Source organism: Quercus robur, chromosome 12 (genome assembly GCF_932294415.1).
Source record: "Quercus robur chromosome 12, dhQueRobu3.1, whole genome shotgun sequence".
NCBI classification, from domain to species: domain Eukaryota; kingdom Viridiplantae; phylum Streptophyta; class Magnoliopsida; order Fagales; family Fagaceae; genus Quercus; species Quercus robur.
In genome coordinates, this window is record NC_065545.1 from 20,989,679 (window position 1) to 21,007,584 (window position 17,906).

Consider the following 17,906-nt stretch of genomic DNA (forward strand, 5'->3'; position numbering starts at 1 on the left):
TACAATTTGGACCCTTGCCCCTACAATAGCCCCCCAAAACTCCGGTTTTTCCCTCTTATCCAAAGAGAAAAAGTGGGGTTTTGATTTGTTAAGAGTTAAGGTCATCCATTTCTTTGGTTTACACGTGTGGGAGTACCGTTTTACGCGCCCCATAACTTTTATTGACGCTTCAAAGCCCGCAATGCATCATTAATTGCTCTAGGCGGTGCTTTGTTCCCCGCATCCAACGGTGAGACGTAGATCCTATGGTTGACATTTCTCCTTGAATTTTGGGCGGAATAATTCCCACTCAATTCCATCCCCTATATAAAGGACCCGAGGAAATCATTTTTCCTCATTTCACAAGTCTTCAAGCTTTCCAAAGATTCCTAACTCTTAAACCTTCAAGACTTCCTAAATTTCTAAAGTCTCCAAGTCTTTTTCTTTAAGAAATTCAAACTTTTAAGAAGTACCAGAAGCAATACTCGTACATGTTCTCGTAAGTTTCTTTCTTTCTACGATCTTTTCTCCCCGGCCAATCTCCTCGGCCTTCCATTCTTTACTACCTTTCCCTAAAAACTTCATTCATTTCCCCTTAGTTTGACAAAATGGGTAGGTTTAAGCACCTCATAGACTCTCCAGCTGGCATGAAGGGTTTTAGAGCTAAGTATCACATTCCGCAGGGAGTAGCCCTACAATATTGTGCTCCAAATCAAATAGTTACAGATAGAAAGGAAGGGGAGGTTGTCATTCCTATGATCACTTTCATAGAATGAGGAATGACACCTCCCATGGATAGGGTGACCCGAGACTATCTGATCAATCATAGGTTGACTCTCCATCAATGCGCCCCTAACCTGTTTAAGGTCTTGGGTAGCGCAAATGCTCTCAACGAGCAAATGAGCTTGGGACTCACGTGGTATGATGCCATTCATTTGTATGAGTGCCATAAGCTCACCGACGCAGGATATTACCTCAAGTCTCGGTCCACCATTGTTAGACTAATATCATGTCTTCCTAAGTCCAACAAAGGCATGAAGGATGATTGCCTGATCACCTCGACCGAATGGCATGACGGTCTTCATTGCCCAACTTGGGAGGGAGACCTAGGTGGGGTACCCTAGGTTTATGTCCCTCGACGTGGGATTTAGATCCTTTAGCTTTACCACCTTTACCTTTTAACACTTTGTTTTCTTCTGACGATTGGTTTCATTGATCTGACCATGGTTTGCCCCTCGGATGTTTTTGCAGATAAAGGGTATGTTGCTCCCCGACTCAGTCTTGTCAACGTCACGAGTCTCAATAAGGTGGTGCGATCCAAGATTTTTGTGAGTGAAGACGGGCAACTGTGAGCCGTCCACTTAATATTGGACTTTGAGCCCTTGTCAAATGCATTCCAAGACGTGGGCTAAACGATAAGAGCAAGCGATCCTAGAATCCACCGAATAGACATCTCTCGGCCTGATTTCTTGGCTTAGGAAGACCACCCTCCAGTTGAACTTCCTCTTCAACGCTCATCGCGAGAAGTAACTATTCTGAAGGAGGAAACAACCTCCTCGCGTCTCTCCCTTGAGGCCGAGATCGATCAATTCCAACTTGAAGAAGAAGAAGGAGCACCAAAAAGGCCTGTGGAGCTCTCAGATTCTGAAGCTGAATTTGACAGACTTTCCGCAGTTCATTCTCCAAGGCTTGTAGTAGCCCAGGTTAACCCCAACTCCGAGGAAGAGGAAGAGATGACCTTGAACCCTAGGAGAGGCCTTAAAGATTTAGTGGCTAGGAGGAAGGGGTCAGCATCCAAGGATGCCCCATAAACTCAACTTCCTCCCAATCCTCCACTTCCCCTTCTTCCCTCTCCTCTCGACTTGCACCCCGATCCTAACTTGCAAAGGAAGAAGAGGAAGGGGAAGGACATTAAAGAGGGGGACATCGTCCCTCCAGAGGACTCGAAGCAACAAAAAACTATCAGAGATAAATGGGGCTCCTCTATAGAGAGCAAAGAGGTCTCCCTTGGGGTCGAGGTTCGCCGAACGCAGCGCACCTAGGCTCCCCGGCTAGAGCTGGATGGCACTGCCATCCCCTGGGACGCTTCAGTTCGAAACTTCCAGGGGTGCATTTAGGCTACGTTGCTGAAGCCTTAGAGCAGCCTCTCCTCCTCCCCAAAGATATGGATGCTCTCAGGCGCTTCAAGTAACTCGACCTCTTCCTGTCCCTGAAGAAGGACCTTGCTGTGGTAAGTAATCTAACATATCTTTGAATTAAATACTTAGATGATGTTCTTTACATGAGATCCTTCGTTATTTTTATGTAGGTTACCCAACAAGTTTTCGTAGCTGAGGAATGGGTCAAGAACGCCCGTAATTAGGTTAGGGCTGAGGCTCACTCATGCGCTGAAGTTGAGAAGTCCCTGGGGGCTCTCAAGCAAAAGCAGATTGAGCTGGCCAACAAGCTGACTGCCTCAAAGAAGGCACGTCAGAGTGCCGAGGCTGGCTTAAAGAGCTTGGAGACCTAGGCCGAGGACCAGCGCCAATAGCTTCACATAATCAAGATAGACCTGGCCACCCAAAGACAGCTAGTCCTAAATCTCAAGGCTGAGCTACAGAAAGCCAAGGATGTAGCTTGGATGGTCAGGGAAGCTTCTAAGGCCATGGAGATGGCATCTTATGAAGGTGGGGTGCAGGACACAAAGACCTGGTTAGCAGAAAAGGTGGTAGGAGTCTGTAGGGACTATTGCACTGAGACATGGGCAGAAGCGCTCAACTGGACAGGAGTCTCTGCTGACTCCGAACTAAGGAAGGCTAAGAACATTTTCTTCTCGAAGGACATCCGAGAAGTTCTAGCAACGCTCCCTCCTCCTGAGCAGCTCCCCACCACCCAAGTCCCTCCTCCCAATGCTAAAGTCTCCAAAGGGGCTGGGAAGGGTAAGGAGGCTCAGCCACTGATAAAGGCCAAACACTCCGAGAATGCTCTCACAATCAGGGATGTGGTCTCCCAAGCTAAGGATGCAAAGCTTAAATCTAAGGGTGGGGATTCTCAATCCGAGACAGTTGATCCCAAGAAAGACCCTCCACAAGCAAAGGCCTAGCTATAGAAATTTTTTTTTTCTTTATTATTTTTTTTTTTATCTTTCTGCATGTATATTTTTTTTTTTTTTGGTGGTGTTTCACCACTGTTTGTAATAGACTATCCTTTTGATCAATGAAAACCTTTTGTTTCATGAATCTTTCTTTTTCCTTGTAACCTTTATTCTCTTATCAGTATTAACTAAGATTGCGAACAATAATGGGTTGTTATTACTCATACTTTAACAAAAGCTAATAGTATTGTATTACTGCTAATTCAAATAAATCGAACAAGTGCCAGCAATAAAGAAAATTATCACATACTTGTACTAAGAGTTGGGCCCTCTGCAAGGGAGGTTGAATCTTATGGAGATGAATAATATATCTTGTAAAGGATAGATAGGGCAAACAACCCTTATTCTGCTCAACACTTATATAAATATCTAAGAACATTAACTTACTTAAAGCTATTGATCCGAGGAGTCATATGTGACCTGGGACCTATTCTGGTACTTAGGAAAATAAAGGTTATGTCAACTTACCCAAAGCATGTGATCCGAGGAGCCAGGCATGTCTAGAGTTCTGTTTAGTACTTAGAAAGGTGCCATAGAGTGTTAATTTCTCCAAAGCATGTGGTCCAAGGAGTCAAGCATGTCTAAGGTTCTGTTTAATCACTGAAGAAGATATCATTAAGTATTAATTTTCCCAAAGCATGTGGTTTGAGGAGTCAGGCGTGTCTAAGGTTTTATTTAATACTTAGAAAGACATCATTAAGTATTGATTTTCCCAAAACATGTGGTCTGAAGAGTTAGGCATGTCTAAGGTTCTGTTTAATACTTAAAAAGGTGTCATAGAGTGTTAATTTCCCTAAAGCATGTGGTCCGAGGAGCCAGACATGTCTAAGGTTCTGTTTAATCACTGAAGAAAATATCATTAAGCATTAATTTTCCCAAAGCATGTGGTTTGAGGAGTCAGGCATGTCTAAGGTTCTGTTTAATACTTAGAAAGATGTTATGGAGTGTTAATTTTCCCAAAGCATGTGGTCTGAGGAGTCAGGCATGACTAAGATTCTATTCAATCACTGAAAAAGATGTTATTAAGTATTAATTTTTCCAAAACATGTGGTCTGAAAAGCTAGGCATGTCTAAGATTCTGTTTAATACTTAAAAAGATGTCATAGAGTGTTAATTTTCCCAAAACATGTGGTCCAAGAAGCGAGACATGACTAAGGTTCTGTTTAATCACTGAAAAAGATGTCATTAAGTATTAATTTTCCCGAAGCATATGGTCTGAAGAGCCAGGCATGTCTAAGATTTTGTTTAATACTTAGAAAGATATTATGGAGTGTTAATTTTCCCAAAGCACGTGGTCCGAGGGGCAGGCATGACTAAGGTTCTGTTTAACACTTAGAACAATGATTAAAAGATATCAATTTACTTAAGGTATATGGTCTGAAGAGTCAGGCATGACCAAGGTTCTGTTTGATATTTAGCAAATAGTAGAACACATGATAAATAATATGATAAACCAAAAAAATGGCAAAGACTGCTTTTATTAATAATAATACCTTCTCAGGTTGTTTACATTCTAGGGATGGAGTACAATATTTTCATCTAGATCTTCTAGATAATATGCGCCTACTCCTGCCATTAAAGTATTGCGATATGGTCCTTCCCAGTTAGGCCCCAGCTTCCCCCAAGTTGGATTCTTAGCAATACCCAAAACTTTTCTTAACACCAAATCTCTTGGTGCTAGTGATCTCAGCTTCACATTGGCATTATACCCTTACTTGAGCTTGTGTTGATAATAGGCCAATTGGACCATTGCATTTTCTCTTTGTTCCTCAATTAAGTCTAGGCTCCTCCCTAACAGCTTATCATTGTTGTTTGGATCGAAAGAACTCATCCTCAGCATTGGGAAACCAGTCTCCAAAGGAATAACTACCTCAGCCCCATACGTCATTGAGAATGATGTCTCTCCTGTTGACTTACGAGACATAGTCCGATATGTCCAAAGGACGTGTGACAACTTTTCCACCAATTTTCCCTTCGCATCATCCAACAACTTCTTAAGTCCATTCACTATGACTTTATTGACAGCCTTGGCCTGTCCATTCCCTTAGGGGTAAGCCAGGGTGGAATATCTATTTGTAATTCCCAAGTCACAACAATATCTCCGGAAGGCCTTGCTATCAAATTGCAGGCCATTATCCGAGATGAGGGTACAAGGGACCCCAAATCGGGTGACTATGTTTTTCCAAACAAATTTATTTGCATCTACATCTTGGATATTCGCCAAGAGTTCAGCTTCGACCCACTTAATAAAGTAGTCTGTGCCAACTAGCAAGTACCACTTATTCCCTGCTGCCTTGGGGAAAAGGCCAACAATGTCTAAACTCTATTAAGTAAATGGCTAAGGGCTAGACCTCTTTAAGGATCCCTCTTAATTGGTGGATGTTTGGTGCATATCTCTGGCATTGATCACACTTCTTTACATACTTTTGTGCTTCTTTCTGTATGTTTGGCCACTAGTAGCCCTGAGTGATGGCTCGGTGAGATAAAGATCCGCCTTCAGTGTGGCTTCCACAAATCCCTTCATGTAACTCCTCAAGGAGTAATTCTGATGTCTCAGGATGTATGCATAGTAGGTATGGCCCAGAAAATGAGCATTTGTATAATTTTTGGTCCTCGGATAGCCAGAACCTAGGAGTTTTTCTCCGTACCTTGTCAGCTTCTGATTTCTCCTCGAGCAGGATATCCTCCTTCAAGAATAGTACTATGGGGTCCATCTAGCTAGGCCCTACCCTAACTTGATGAACATGTACCATCTCCCTCTTCCCTTCCGTGGGTTTGCATAAGTCTTCTACAAGGATGATCTGAGGTAAGCTCTGTGCCAAGGAGGTTGCAAGCGTGGCTAGGGAATCAACATGCGTGTTTCTGCTTCTAGGGATATGCAATATGTTGAAAGATTCAAACCCTGACTGTAAATGCTTAACTTAACTCAAGTATCCTTGCATTCTTACATCTTTTGCTTCTAACTCCCCCCTCACCTAGCCTACGACCAACCTTGAGTCTTAAAACATCTCCGCTACCTTTCCACCCATTCTTTGAACCATGACCATTCCCATTAGTAGAGCCTCATATTCAGCCTCATTGTTTGTGGTCGAGAAGTCCAGTCTCAATGATTTCTCAATAGTAATCTTCTCGGGAGATACTAAAACTAACCCCAATCCGGATCCCCTCTAATTTGCTACACCATCAACATATACTCTCTAAGATAAAGGATAAAGGATCTTTTAGGGAGATCATGCAAACCGATTTTCTATCCACGCCTCGCTTCTCTACTTCTACTTCCAATGGAGATTCAGCAAATTCAGCTACCAGATCTGCGAGGACTTAGCCCTTAACAGAGGTACGAGGCATATATTTGATGTCAAAAACTCCTAGGATTGTGCCCCATTTAGCAATCCTCCTCGTGTAATCAGCACTTCAGAGTAGAGCTCTAAGCGGGAGTTGAGTTAGGACAACAACTATGTGTGCCTAGAAGTAATGGGGCAATTTACATGTAGCATGCACCACCGCCAAAATGGCCTTTTCCAGTGGTAGATAACGAACCTCAGCTTCATGTAGTGACTTGCTCACATAATAAATTGACCTTTGTATGCCGCTATTGATTCGTATCAACACCACGCTTACAGCATGAGAGGCCACAGCAATATAAGCAAACAGTACCTCATCCACCTCAGGACTTGACATAATAGGCGGCAGAGAGAGATATTACTTAAGTCGTTGGAAGGCCAAAGCACACTCCGCAGTCCACTCAAATCCTTTTCACTTATTCATCAACAGGAAGAAAGGTCTGCATTTATCCGCTGACCGGGAGATAAACCGGTTCAAGGCAGCAGTCATTTTGATTAGCTTCTAGACTTCCTTAGGGTTCCGAGGTGGTTGTAAACTGTTAATTGCCTTAATCTGATCGGGATTAACTTCAATTCCCCGATGAGTTACCATGTAGCCCAGAAACTTGCCTGACCCCACACCAAAAGAGCATTTGGAAGCATTAAGGCGCAACTTGTGTTTCCTCAAATTTTCAAAAATGTTCTCGAGATCTCCTATATGCTCGAACACTACCTTATTCTTCACAACCATATCGTCTATATAGACCTTAATACTCTTACCCAACTATGGTTCAAACATCCTAATCATCATCTTTTGATAGGTAGACCCTGCATTTTTCAAATTAAAGGGCATCACTTTATAATGGTAGTTTCCAGTGGGAGTGACAAAAACTGTTTTTTTCTGATCACCCAAGGCTAGTGGTATATGGTGGTATCCTTTAAAGGTATTTAAGAAGCTTATCCGAGGGTGGCCTACAGTTGCATCCACTAGCTGGTCTATCCTAGGCATAAGGAAGGGATCTTTTGGGCAAGTCTTATTTAGGTCTGTGAAGTCTATGCACACTCGCCACTTCCTATTCTTTTTCTTCACCACCACTGTATTGGCCAGCCACTCAGGGTAGAATATCTCCTTGATAGCCCCTGCCTGCTTAAACTTTATCACCTCCTCTTTGACAGCATCGAAATGATCCTTGGACGAGCGTTAATGTGGTTGCTTCTTAGGGGTAACAGATGGATTAACATTTAAATTATGGTAGATGAAGCTTGGATCCACCCCTGGGGCTTCATAGGCGTTCCATGCGAACACATCAACGTTTCTCCTAAGAAACTCTATTAGCTCTTCCTTCTCTTGAGGAGGCAGCTGAGTTCCGACCTGAAAGAATTTCTCTGGATCTTCACCAATAACAACTGTCTCTAAATCTTCACATTTCACCTCCTCGACTGATCCATTGACAGGCAACATCGGAGCTTTTAATTGCTATAAGCTCCTTTCAGTAGAGGTCGAGGACTCAACTTTGGGCTGATGTAAGATGGCAGCCACCAGGCACTGCCTAGCCGTGGATTGACTCCCCACAATCTCTTCAATCTGGCCCCCCGACGGATATTTCACCTTCTGGTGTAGAGTAGAAGAGACGACTCCTAGAGCATGAAGCCAGGGTCTGGCCACAATGGCTATGTATGGGGAATAAGCATCAACCACGATGAAGTCCACTTATACCACTTCTGAACCAGCCTGCACCGGTAATCTAATCTGACCCCTAGGGACAACAACCTTTCCATCAAAACTGACCAAAGGATCAAAACTGTTAAGTCTTCGGGTCTTAAGTTCAGCCCACTGTACAAGTTGGGATACATAATCTCAACGCCATTGCCTTGGTCCACCATCACCCTCTTCACGTCATACCCCCCAATCCTGAGCGTGACCACCAAAGCATCATTGTGGGGCTGCATGGTTCCAATCTTATCCTTGTCCGAAAAACTTAGTGCCAGTTGGATATCCACCCTAGCCCTCTTCGGCTCCAGATTAGTGTCCTCGGCGAACAGTCGAGTCACATACATCACTCTAGAGGAACAAGAACCGGTCCTTCCTAGAGCAGCGAAGATGACATTTATCGTTCCCAAAGGAGGTCTTGAAGGAGCATCCCTCTGGGGTTCTGAATTTACATGACCCTGTAGGCCATTGGAATGATGTAAAAGTTGTCTCAATTTTCCTTCTCAAACCAGCTGGTCCAGATGATCCCACAAATTTATACAGTCCTCTGTAATGTGTCCCTAGTCCTGATGGTACTAGCAATAAAGGCTCTGATTGGGCCTCATGGGATTTCCTGCCATCTTATTTGGCCACTTGAAGAACAGCTCATTCTTGATCTTCTTCAGAACTTGGTGCACCGATTCTTAGAACACCGTATTAACCACCTGAGTAATGGCAGGCCCTAGCTGGCTAGCAAAGTCTCTCCAAGATCGATTATTATTATTCCAATCCGACCTGAAATCCCTTATCTCCTGAGGGATAACCTTAGCCTTACCTTTCCCTTACTGCTGGTTTTCCTCAACCTTTATATTCTTGTCAATCATGTTTATGAGTTGGCGCATACTAGTGACAGGCTTTCCTGTCAAAGACTTCTTTAAACCATACTCGGCTGGGAGGCCAACCTTGAAAGTACTGATGGCCACGTCATTAAAGTCACCATCTATCTCATTGAATATCTCCCAGTATCTGTCTGAGTATGCCTTCAGGGTTTCCCCTCTCGCATGGATAATGACAGTAAGGAACCCAAGGGCAGAGGAACTCTGCTACAAGTAATAAAACGAGAGCCAAATGCTTAGGTGAGCCCCTTGAAGGAATTTATGGAACTTGCCCTCAGGCCGTCAAACCATCTCATCGCCATGGGTCCTAAACTAGATGGAAACACTTTACACATCAAGGACTCGTTCTTAGAATGGACGGTCATTCTTTGGTTGAAATGGCTCACATGCTCCACAGGATTCGTTCAACCATTGTAGATTGTGAACGTTGGCTGATTGAATCACCAATGAAGTTTTGCCTCTTCAATCTTATGCGTGAAGGGCGATTTGGAAATTTGGTTCAATGCCTTACTCATAGCGTCATTTCCCAAGCCTTTGCGAGACAGGCTCCTATACCTACATTTGTGATGGTGCTCCTCACCGTAGGAGAAAGACTAGCTAGGTGGGGTTTTTGACCTTCATCTATGACTAGTATCCTGTCCATCATCAGAGGAAACATCAGAGTTGGAGGGGGTTCGCTTTCGCCATGCATGGTGTAACTCCTTTAAAATTTCCAGTTGCATGGCTCTATTATTCTGTTCCTGAGAGATGTGACTTCCAATTCGAGAGTGGCTTCTACTTGTATGTGTAGTATGCACACTACCCTTTTGATCTCTCCTATGTTCAAGATTAAGGAAATCATCTTGTCGTTGGGACCCCGTGGATTCTTGCTGATAAGGACCTGATCCTACCATAGTTAGCCGTTGCACTCACTATCACACAAGTTCTTTCTTACAGACGACACCAATTGTAGGGACACGTTTTGGATACTGGACCCAAAGAATGATTGGATCCAAGCCTAATAAGCCCAATGCAATAAATTTGTAGAGAATGGGTTGGAGAACTAGACTTTAATGAATGGGATAATAATTAGAATGAAATTTAACAGACAATTAAACAGAAATGGACTGAAGTTGTCTAAGTAAATTTATCCTCAGCATAATCCGAGGAGGTCTGTTCTAATATATATTGATTGAGAATGGTTACAAATAGGGTTCAAGCTGTTACAATACTTTCTCTTACAAATTTTCAATCCTTTCTCCATGGAGGGTCTCTCATGTTATATAGTTCCCTTTGAACGATCTTGGTCCTTCACTTGTTGATCATCTAAGCCATAATTGGGTATAGTTCGGAAACCCAACATACAACCACCCCTAAATTTACCTAGCAAAAACTAACTATGAAACGAGTTGCCTACTTAAGCTTCAGTTTTGGTCATAGGGCTTAAGCAAAACTTTTGGGGCAAAAATGGTTACATCTAACTATGTTTGTTGCCTGAAAACAAAAATTTAACCGGGATATCTCTCGATCTTGAGCTTGGAAACTACTTGCACATTCGAACTTTGAAAGTTAAAAGTTAAAAGTCAAAAGTGATTTGTGTGTTGTTTCTAGAAGTAAGCTTTAAAGTGAATTGTATACATGAAATATTAATGTTTAAGATAAAGAATAGACTACATTGAAGAACAAATTAAAATATTTGCCAACATAAACAATGTAGCTTTCTCTCTCTCTTTTTTTACCACGAAAAAAAGATTTGTGATTTTGGTATTCATCAAGTAATAATTTTTTTTGTTTTTATTGGGTCCTTACTAATGTGATTTAAAAAATATATATATTGGAATTTTGTATGTAATTATCTCTTAAAAAAAACAGAGTCGAGTACTAAGAGCATTTCCATCAAGTGTGCCAAATGTCAAATATTTGGTATTTGGCACACCAAACACCAAAAAAGCTCCCACATTAGGTATTTCAAATTCTAAAAGTTTTGGCATGGGTGAACAGTACTGTCTCAATTTTGAGACAATACTGTTCACAAATTGTAAAATTTTTATTATTTTTTTTATTATACTCTCTCTCCTCTTTGACCTTAATTTCTCTCTCTTCCCCGTTGCTTTTCTTTATCACAGCCTCTCCTCTCTCTTTTCTTCCTCTCTAACCCAACCGCCCTCCTCCCTTCATCACTCACTCTCACTCTAGCCTCTCTTCCTCTCTCTAGAATACACCGCTAATCTCGCCACCAAACCACCGGCCTCTCCTCCACCTTGTTGCCACCTCATTAGGCTATAGATCACACAAACAAAACAAAACCTAGAAATCACCGGCCTCTCCTCCACATTCATTGCCACTCGATCAACCTTATCCTCACCCTCCATCCTCACTAACAATGGTGGGATTGATTGGTTTTCTGGGTTTTATTTTTTTGGTTTTCTGGATTTTATTTTTCTCGCTTTTATTTTGTGGGTTAATTAGGTGGGATTGATTGTGATGGTGGTTGGGTCGTGTTGTTTTAGCCACTCATAATGGTGGGTCTTAGGTAATATTTCAAATTGGGTTCATGGGTTTTGGGTTGTGATTTTGTTGTATGATAGTGGTGGTTGGAATTTTTGCGGTGGGGGTTAGTGTTTTTTTGTAAATGGATTTGTTTAGGGTATTTGGCTGGATTTGTTTGGTTTTGTTTTGAATTATGTTTTGGGTTGTGAGCGGTGGCCGTGGTTATTGGTTGGTGGTGGTGGGTAGTGGCTATTGCCTGTCGGGTGGCCACTATTTTTGTATTGGGATGAATTTTAAGAAAATATTATTTTAATATATTATATATATTATTTTAATGTATAGAATAGAAGAATAAAACATGTGAGTAATGCGTATCGTAAAAATGTGTATTATAAAAATAATAAAGTTGTATTTTTGATCTATCTCAGGTAGGGGTGTGCAGAAAACCCACCGACCCGCCAAACCCGACCCAATCCGACCCGACCCACCGGGTTGGGTCGATTTTTAAGGCTTGGTGGGTTGGGTTGGGTTACCAAAAAAATTATTATAATGGGTCGGGTTGGGTTTGGGTCATAAAATTACAAACCCGCCAAACCCAACCTGACCCACCCATATTTAATATATATTTAAAATATATTTTATATTTAATAATTTTTTTTTAAAAAAAATCAATTGTAGGGCACTTTTATATATATATATATATACATATATATTTAAATATATATTATATATTTAATAATTTGCATTTCTTCAATTCCTTCTATTAATACTAATTTAATATATATATATATATAATATATTATATAATTAATAAATTTTTTTAAATAACTAATTTTTCCTATCTTATATAAAAGTCAATTAGTTTACACAAATTCTAATAAATTACTATTGTTGTTTAGTCATTAGTGTTGAGCCTTCAAGGAGTTACATTGATACTAATCTTTAGGTTTTTTTAATATATTAATATTTATATATTTTTTTTACTCAATTTAATAATAAATAAAAAGTTGTCAAACCCATGGGTTCAACCCGACCCAACCCGACTCACGTGGGTTGGGTTGGTTGGGTTGAATTTATGTGATGGGTTGGGTTGAATTTTTTTTGATCCACCATGATAGATTGGGTCAAAAAATTCCCTCAACCCGACCCATGCACACCCTAATCTCAGAAATAAAAAAAAAAAAAAAAAAAGTTGTATTTTTTATGGAAGTAAAATAACTAAGGAAAAAAGCATTATTTAGCGCAAAAAAAATAAAAATAAAAAAGCCCAATTATCTGATCAGAGAGAGAGAGAGAGAGAGAGAGAGAGAGATATTATCAAAAAAAAGAAAAAAGAGAGAGAGAGAGAGATATATTTTCTTCTTCCTCGAAACAAAGCCCTAGCGAGAGAGAGAGTGAGAGAACGGAGATGGACCTACTGAAGCAAGAGATCCTGAAGAAGAAACAATCTCTGAAAGAAGACACAGGCGGCCGTAAATTCTTCAAGCGCTCCGAGCTCGAACAGAAACAAATCCAGAAGCTTCGCGACCAAGAGAAACTCGAACTCCAAGCCAAATCTAACCGCCAATCCTCTTCTTCAACCACCACTACCAACGCCTCCGCCACCGCCAATACATCCTCCACAACCGACTCCACAACCGTCGCCGCCACGTCATCCCTCACCGACGAACAAAACATCGATAACCTGGTTCTCCCTCGACATGAAGTGATCCGCCGCCTCCGTTTCCTCAAGCAGCCGATCACTCTCTTCGGCGAGGACGATACGGCTCGGCTCGACCGGTTGAAGTACGTGCTTAAAAACGGTCTCTTCGAGGTGGATAGTGATATGACTGAAGGACAGACGAATGACTTTCTTCGCGATATTGTGGAGCTGAGGAAGCGGCAGAGGAGTGGGATGATGAGCGAGAGGAAGAGGCAGAAAGGAGAGGAGGAGAAAACGGAGGATAAAGACGGAGGTGGAGGAGAAGATGAATTGAGCGGCGGAGAGGGCGGATCTGACGGTGGTATCGATAACGATAAGGATTTGAAGCGAATGAAGGCAAATTTCGATGAATTGTGTGAGGAGGATAAGATTCTGGTGTTCTTTAAGAGGCTATTGACTGAGTGGCGCCAGGAATTGGATGAGATGGGCGAGGCCGAGAAGCGGACCGCCAAGGGGAAGTCTATGGTGGCCACTTTTAAGCAGTGTGCTCGGTATTTGAATCCGCTGTTCAAGTTTTGCAGGAAGAAGGTGAGTGGTTTTGAATTTCCAAGCTTGGATTTTGTTTGGTTCTAATAGTTGCCATTGTTAAATTTTGATTGATTCACTTGGTTTTAGTATGAGTAGCTTATGAATATGTGAATTTTCATAGAAATGTGAATTGAAGTATTGAGAACTAGGGTGATAAAACTATCATTGGGTGTGTGTAACTTTATCATATATGAAAAAACTATGTGACATGCCCTTGATTTTTTGATAAGTTATGGAAATTGGTAAAAGATTAAGAGAGTTGGTGCACGATGCGATTTTAATGCAAATTGAAGAGTAATGAAAGTTGATTTACTTTTTACCTATCAAAAAAAGAAAAAAAATTGATATACTTTCCAAAGTGTGTAACCTTTAAATAGAGAATGTAAGAAAATTCTTTTAAGATAGTTTCAGTTCAGGTCTAAAATAAAATTTCAACTTATAGTTCCCAATACTCAATCACAATATGTAATATGCATTGAGATTTGGAAGCGTTATTCTGGCCATGTTTTGAAATTGAATTGAGTAGTATTGCCACTACCTACATGTAAAAAAACAGATATCTGTTTTTTGTTTTTGTTTTTCTCCCATCAATGCTACTCATGCAAATAACAAATGGTGAGCCTTACTTATATATATATATATATATGTATGTATATATATAAATGGAGAGCCTTGTTATTTTGTTATATTGTATAGAAAGGAGTGTGATTTGTTGATCAATTCATTTTCAACCCAATCTTAGACCCTTTACTGTATGAAGCAAATAGATGTATGTGGAATCATTAGTTGCTTGGGTTTACTTCAGTGTTGAAGGTTTATTAAGTGCTGATCAGTTTGCTGATAGGCTTTGAGTTTGAAGGATTTTTATGATGACATTTTATAGCATTGTTGGGACCTAGTGGAGATGGGAGAAAGATATTTTGGAATCCTTTTAATAGGAATCTCATGACTTTGGCAGCTTTGAGAAGTCCTTGAATGCTTCTTTTATTACTCTTGTGCCTAAAAAACAGATACTAAAAATATAAGGGACTTTCACCCCTATCGGTCTGTATTGGAACCTATGAAGCACGGATGCGTTTCGGGACTCGGGTGCGGGTGTGGGTGCGGGTGCGGGTGCAGCAATTAAAAAATTATTAAAAATATTTATATTTATATTTTTAATGTATTGCTAAGCATACTTTTTTCACATTATATAAACATATACCAAATTTAAGAGCAATAGTAGATAATAACTCAAACATGATGTTCATAAATTAAATACACAAAATTGAAACTAAAACATTCCATGATGTTCGGAAATTAGAATACAACTCACAATGAGTAATAACTATTAACTAAATAAAAAATCAAACCCAAGTCACAATATTATTACATTACAGCTTATATAAAAAATTAAAAAAAAATCAGATCAGGTGAGGTAAGCTTCAGACTAAAAAAATCAGATCAGCTTGAGCTTAAATAAATTGAAAAACTAAGATTGAAAGCTTTAGTTTGATACCTGAGTTGAGACTCTTGAGAGTGGGTCAAGCTTGAGACTTGAGACTTGAGATTGAGAGTGGGTCAGTGAGGTTGTGAGTGAGTTGAGAGTGAGATTGTGTGAGTGTGAGAGTGAGATTGTGTGTGTGACTGAGTGGCTGAGTGTCTCTGAGACAGAGAGGCAGAGAGCACACAGCACAGAGAGATGAATGAGAGAGAGCTGAAGTTTGAATGAAGTGAGAATGCGTGAGAGAGTTTAGGCCCTTTAGGGTTTGTCATTAAGTTCAAACGGTGCGTTTTGCACCTTTTTTTTTTTTTTTTTTTTTTTGAATTTCGGCCTGAATTGGCCGTTTCGGCGGTTTTGCCTGATACGGCCGATACGGCTTGAGTTGGCGCGAATCAGCCCGAGTCTGAGCTGCGTTGGCGCGAGTCGTGGGAAAAAAAGTTGGACTCAGCACCAACACGCGAGCAGCGGCGTCCCTCGCACGTCGCCGCGTTGGATGCGGGTGCGGCATGGGTTTTGCCGCATCCGTGCATCCCAGATTGGAACACTTACATGATTTTGGTGAAGGTTTTTTTTTTGAGACTGTGTTGGGGTTAAAAGTTAATTTGGGAAAGACCTAGTCCCAATTAGGGAGGTTGAAGAGGTAGAGAAGTTGGCTGGCTTGATGTGGTATACTACCCATGAAATTCCTCAGAATGCCTATGGAATCTCCTTCAAGGATTAGTGTACTATGGAATTTTGTTAGAAAGGATGGAAAGGAAATTAACTAGATGGAAAAAAATTTATCCGAGGCCGGAAGGCCTCATGCTCTGTAAGAGCACCTTATGTGGTTTATCCATCTACAACCTCGCTTCATTTACTATTCCTATTAACGTAGCAAATAGGATTGAGAAGCTCCAAAGGAACTTCATATGGGGTGGGATGATTGAAGCATTTAAGTTTCATCTAGTATATTGGAATATGGTTTGAACCTTTGGCTTATGGGCTCCTATAATCCCTTGGCATAGCATCTAGAGACTTAACTTTTTCTTCACATTGTCCTCTAACTTAGTTAAATATTCAAGACCTGATCTTCTTCATATCTTCCCATCTGGTGTCTTGGCTTCCCTATAATGCGTGATTGCTGCAGTTCTCAACTTCATATGCTTGGAGGAATTGGTGCCTGTTTTATTTTCTCTCTTAGTCTAAATGTGGTGTATAGGTTGTCAGAGATGACCCTTTAATTTCTGCTTATAGATATCTATTTCAAGCCCCCTGTGATAGAAAGCCTGAAACTTTTGAGTTGTGATTGAACTTTACCTGATGAGTCTAGCATTTAGAAGGCCTTTTTATCCAGGCCTTGCTGGAAAACCATTTCAGTGCGTAAACCTCTCTCTCTGTCTCTTTGAGTCCTTAGGAATTTCTTAACCTAAAATCTAATGTAATCCTGTCAATCCTTTTAAGACCTGATCTTAGGCTGCGGGACTCACAACAGCTATATTTGTTGTCAGTAGTCTTTCCTTGTTGATTTTACTTTGAAACAAGTTCTAAGTTCCATACCTTGAAGCCTACATGGATCACTTCTCACAAGTCACAGCTGATTATAAAATGTTGTATTATATGTCTTTCCAATTTTCACTATGTTTGAGAGGATATCCACATGATGCTGTGCATGTACATTTATATATACATACAAACAAACATATAAATCCTTTTATTTTCTTTAAAATTTTTGGTTGGATTTGGTGTTGACTATTATTGCTTTCTTTGTATAAAGCACACTGTATTGGGCTCATGTTAATTCTCTTTATAGGTTCTTCCTGATGATATTCGCCAAGCATTGATGTTGGTGGTTGAATGCTGCTTGAAGCGAGACTACTTAGCTGGAATGGACCATTATATTAGGCTCGCCATTGGAAATGCACCTTGGCCTATTGGTGTCACTATGGTTGGTATCCATGAACGTTCTGCCCGTGAGAAGATCTACACCAATAGTGTGGCCCACATTATGAATGATGAGACAACTAGGAAGTACTTGCAATCAGTGAAGAGATTGATGACCTTTTGCCAACGACGGTACCCAGCATTGCCATCCAAAGCTGTTGAGTTCAACAGCCTGGCAAATGGTAGCGACTTACAATCTCTGCTAGCAGAAGAGAGGATTTCTGGGGGTAATCTAGCCTCTGAGGAAAGGCTTCGGATAATGCCTGCTCCAAATGAGAGCTAGCTGTTATGTATTCTATGATCTGTTTATGGGATATTATTGCATTTCAATGATCCATGTGCCATCCAATTCTAAGCTTTGAATGGTAAAATCCACACTCTTTGACCATGGATGTTGTTTTCATTGATTGTGTACCAATATAAATGCAGAAAGTGAAGTTTTAGTGACTAAATACTTAATACTTTCGTTCATACATATGTTTTTTTTGTCCTTTAATTCATTCTTACGTGGGGAAAGGTAGCTAAGAACAATACATTATTATTATTATTATTATTATTTTTTCATGGTACTCCATGAGTTCTTTCACTGTGTTGGGTCATGACTCATGGGGTGTTCTTTCGGACAAGGGGTTTTTTTTTTTTTTTTTTTTTTTTTTTTTTTTTTTTTTTTTTTTTTTAAAGTAAATAATGAATAGGGACAGTTATATATACTTTTGGTTTTGGATAATCAGTGACAAGAAACATATATAAAGCGTGAAGTGGAAAAAAATATGAAGCTCCTAC

At 40.6% G+C, this 17,906-nt stretch overlaps 1 protein-coding gene across 1 annotated transcript; it reads left to right on the forward strand.

Moving 5' to 3' along the window:
• The first annotated feature begins 12,797 nt into the window (after positions 1-12,797).
• On the forward strand, positions 12,798-17,575 carry LOC126708616 (uncharacterized). The gene is made up of 2 exons (XM_050408429.1): positions 12,798-13,720; positions 16,993-17,575. The coding sequence occupies exons 1-2, from the start codon at positions 12,899-12,901 to the stop codon at positions 17,404-17,406; spliced, it is 1,236 nt and encodes a 411-aa protein (XP_050264386.1). The 5' UTR covers positions 12,798-12,898; the 3' UTR covers positions 17,407-17,575.
• The last annotated feature ends 331 nt before the right edge of the window (positions 17,576-17,906 follow it).

Coding starts and splice junctions, on each gene's coding strand:
- LOC126708616 (XM_050408429.1), top strand. CDS start 12,899: ATGGACCTACTGAAGCAAGAGATCCTGAAGAAGAAACAATCTCTGAAA. Junction 13,721..16,992: donor TCAAGTTTTGCAGGAAGAAG/GTGAGTGGTTTT, acceptor TTCTCTTTATAG/GTTCTTCCTGATGATATTCG.